The 4,253-nt window shown below is 56.2% G+C and overlaps 1 protein-coding gene across 1 annotated transcript in view; it reads left to right on the top strand.

Annotated features, from left to right (window-relative positions):
* CFAP77 (cilia and flagella associated protein 77) overlaps positions 1-1,197 on the top strand; it is a 123,793-nt gene extending 122,596 nt beyond the window's left edge. The window contains exon 6 of the mRNA XM_011370028.2: positions 1,071-1,197. Within this exon, the coding sequence (XP_011368330.1) occupies positions 1,071-1,193 (123 nt within the window). The 3' untranslated portion in view covers positions 1,194-1,197. The remainder of the gene's footprint in view (positions 1-1,070) is intronic.
* Positions 1,198-4,253: the final 3,056 nt, after the last annotated feature.

Genomic DNA, 4,253 nt, shown 5'->3' with positions numbered 1-4,253 from the left:
CCCCAGGGCCAGCACCATGCTGTCCCCTTAGCCCCTGCTCAGCCTTCAAGCCTCCCCCAAAGTGTCTCTTCCCTAGAGAGGCCCCTCGATGTGGGGAGAGGGGTGAACTCATGCTCTCTGTTCTCACTGCACGACCCCGCCCTGCCGCTCTGCCCACTGTGATGAAATCGTTGTGCATTAATCCTCCACGTCACTGCCCCTCTAGACCGACGGCCTCGTGAGGGGAGAGGGGTCCGTCTTGATTATCGCTGTACCCCCAGGGCCTGGCACAGAGTTGTGCTCAGTAAATGTGAGTTAAATGGAGGGAGGACGGCGGGGAGAAAGGAGTAAATAAACAAGCGAGCCTCCGCCCTCTCCACCGGTGCCTCCCTTAGCCTGTCCTAGAGGAGAAATGCCTTTTCTCATTCTTGGAGGTGACAGACCCCGCAGACAGGCTTTCCTGAGAAGGAAGGGCTCTGAAATGCTGATTGTATAAAATTTTAATCGAAAAGGCGTCCGCTCCTTGGATCTGTATCCCTCACATGTCTCCCCGAGAAGGGAGAGGTGACGATGGTTCTGAACCCTGGTTCTGGGGGTGCTGCGTGTCGGCCTGACGCCTGGGGGGCTGCCCACCGGCAGGAGGGGACTTAGATCACCCTCCTGTGAAGGACTGTGACAGCACCAGGAGGTCCCCTCGGAGAAGGCGGCTTGTTCGGGGGTCTACAGGGCGGGAAGTCAGCATGTGAAGGATGACGCTGGCTACCAGGTCCCACCACCCAGCGACTCCAGTCGTCGTCAGGCGGTATCCATTAGGCACACATCTCCCTGGCAACGAGCTGCACGGAAGGGAGAAGGCTGATGCGCCGGGACCCGGGAGCCGCGCTCCGGCCGCCTTCTGTCCCACAGATCGTCACCGCTCGGTGCCAGGACACTCATGGTGCTCACTCTTCGCTGCTTTCTCCCTCAAAGCCATTTTTATTATCACTCCGAGTGGACGTGGGGGCGGATAAGGGAGAGGCGGGGGGAGGGGAATGCCCGGGACGAGCCCCCAGGCCACTCACGCCGCTGACCACGCTCCCCTCTGTCCACAGGTGGGTCCCCATCTCGACACCTTCCCCACGGAGGCCGATCGGCAGAGAGCATTCAGAGCCCACCGGGAAGAGTGCGCCGTGCGCCAGGGCACCCTGAGGGCGGGCAACTACACCCACCCTTAGCGCTTCAGAGCCCTCCTGACAGCAGAAAGTTCCAGAAGGACTCACTTTTCTGGCCCCAACTCACGTAACAAACTCCCTTATTTTTATGAGGATTCTGCTTTGCAAGGACCTCAGATCCAAGCTTAGGTTAACTATTTTTGCTAAATGTCCCCCTCTGTATATTAGCCGACGCGAGCTCACCTTAGCCCCAGCGACCCCCTAGCCAGGGGCACCCCTTCCTCTGCCAGGCCACCCACTCTCTCTTCTCAAGCCCCGACCTGATCAGATAAACCCAAATTACCAGGCAAGATTTGAGACTCCAGGCCAAGGGTTGGTTCCAAGACTCTGCTCATTAAGTGTTAAGAACATCTTGTGTATTTCCTGCAGAAAGCATGACAGTAACATGCTCTGAAAGCCTCATTTTCTATTCCAAACACAAGTTTTAATTGCTCTTTTTGGGATGCTCGATGTCTCACCATGGCAGTATTATCTCTCTGGGACCTTGAGCAGCAGGAAGACCCAACGCTCGTTACCGGGGGGCTGCCCCCACCTCCTCCGTGTGCCGCCCTGTCAGGCAGGCAGGCCGAGGTGGGCTTGTCCATCAAGACTGACCTTGGAAGGTCAACCCCTGGAAAGAGAGAGCACAGGCTGAGGAAGTCCAGGCAGTTCTCACCTCTGTCTCTCTGCATGTTCTTTGGCTTCTCCCCACGAATTATACGGCTCTATTTTAAATTAAAATGCTACTGATCCTCCTCCTCTTGTGTCTTTATTTGAAAACTAATAAAGCTATACCTGGTGAGAGAACCAGCCTCACACTCTTCAGGTGATGCCGTCACCATGTGGAGACCCTCCACGGTAGATTACCTCCTCCAGGACGCCCCACCGACAGCACCTGTGCTGAGTCAGGCCCATTTCCGAGTTTCTGAAGCCCACGTCTAGTCCGAGGACTCCTGCCTGGAATTCCAGACTCATTTCTGCAGCCCCCACTGACGCGTCTGACCGTCATCTCAAACCAACACAGCTAAGACAGAACGCGTGATGTTTTTTTTCTTACCAAACTTGCTTCTCCGTCTGTTCTTCCCATCTCATAAACGAAACCATCTTTAATCCAGCTGTTGAAGCCACAAACCTTCATTACTCTGTTTCCTTCATGATCCATCAATAAGCCCGTCGGCATTGCTTCCAGCACCTCCCGATCCATCCACTTTCCTCTGAGCACCATCATCTCTCCGGAGCATCACAGGAGGTTCCTTAACCATCTCCCTGCTTCACCCAAAGAACGCAGTCTCTGAGGAGCAGCCCCTTAGCCTCTGGTGGCTCCCCTCTCTCCATCTGGAAGTGAGTCCCCCGCTTCTCACCAGCCTGCCCCTTCTGGTACTGTCCACAGGCCACCATGCTCACTGGCCTTAGGCTTTCTGCTTGCTTTTCCATCAGCCCTGGGGCACCTGGGCCCCAGGATGTCACCTGCTCACCCCTTCCCATCATTCAGATCTTAGCTGGAAATTCAAGTCCCCTCCTCAAAAGGCCTTCTTTGAAATGGCCCCTGATTAAATTCTCACCAACCTGTTTTATTCTCTGCAAAACAATGTCACATTGTTTACCCCTGTCTTCTTCTCCAGAAGGGGCGTTGTGTGGGTCAGGGGTCTCAGGTCCAGGGCCCGGCACATGGAAAGTGTGGGATGACTCACCATGTGAAAGTCTGCTGTGACTCATGCCCCCTACAGGCGGCGCCTGGCAGGGAGACATAGCTGGGCCTGGTGATCAGAGATCTGAGTGAGTTTCTTAAGCAGCCCCTTCCCCCCGCCAACGTTAGTGCTGCAGCTCATTGGAAGCTGATTCCATGAAAATGCCACACACACTAACCCCCTCGGGGATCTGGCTCAGCCAGGGCCTTCCAGGACCCGACGCCATCCCAAAGGCCTGAAATCCCCCCTTAGCACGTGAGCCGGAGGGAAGCAGGCATCCCCACTCATCTCGGCGAAAGCCGCCTGAAGCCTTCTAACCCACAGGGGGCCCGCGTGGGAAGGCATTGTGCCCGAGGAGCGTGGCCACTGAGCTGAGCAGCCGTTCTGCCAGTCAAGAGCCTGGATCCCAGCTCCACCTAGCAATTTCTGCGACGCTGAGCAAGTGTCCTAACCTCTCTGTGCTTGTCGGTGAGACAGAACCATGACTCAGTACAGGACGGTTGTAGACTGTGACTACATTAAAGAGTGTGTCACGTGATAGGCACAGGGTCTGGCACTTTTAAGCAACAGATAAATGTGAATTATCATTTTCTTGTTAATCGAGGGCCCTGAGAAGGGGCAACGAGACCCCGTGAGCCATGAGGGGCGAGGGTGAGATTTCAAAGGAACAAAGGCCTGCGTGTCCAGGTGCATTGAGAAGGAAAAGCTATTTTGAACCGAACCCACTTTTTTGCTCTGAAATTCCCTGTGCAAAGGAGAAGGGGACTCATTAGGACACGGAGTTTCCTGAAGGACCTGAAGTCAGGCTCCAGCCACCGAAGGGTGGGGCAAGCTTTGCTATGACAACTGGAAGGATGCCCACCGGTAAGGGGCCGCTCCGGGCCTGCCTTTCCAAGGACCTGGGCCAAGGAGGCAGTGTGGACTCGGCTAGGGAGCGCTGTGGGATATCTCTTGTATGTCTGATCATCACGTCTTGCCCCAGGAGGCAGACAGGGCGCTGTGGGACTCGCTGGGGCTGTGACTGGTGCCCTGGGGACAGCACCCTCCATCCTCTGCTGCAGAGCCCTGCCTCTGGGTGCTCCCCGCCCCTGACGGAAGTGGCTGTCCTCAGAGAGTCCCTCAGCTCCTTGTCCTACAGCGCCACCCACTGGCAAGTCCCAGTCGGAGGCCGAGAAGGTTCCTGGCCATTTCCCTTCCTCTCTCCCTCCCCCGTCTTGGCTCTTCCGTCCTCATTAATTATTTGTGCCCGCACAGAGCCCCAGGTCGGGTTCCGATCAGATTCCACCTGCTTAAGTCTCCTGCTGCCTCAGACAAACGCCTGTCCTCGCTCGAGACGACCTTGGCTGAGGGGTCCCCTACATACAACTTGGACCCCTCTGGCTGCCCTTCATGACGC

The sequence above is a fragment of the Pteropus vampyrus genome, unplaced genomic scaffold (assembly GCF_000151845.1).
Source record: "Pteropus vampyrus isolate Shadow unplaced genomic scaffold, Pvam_2.0 Scaffold158, whole genome shotgun sequence".
In the NCBI taxonomy this organism is placed as follows: Eukaryota; Metazoa; Chordata; class Mammalia; order Chiroptera; family Pteropodidae; genus Pteropus; species Pteropus vampyrus.
Note: the sequence above shows the minus strand (reverse complement) of the source record. Positions and strands in the feature narration are given on the sequence as shown.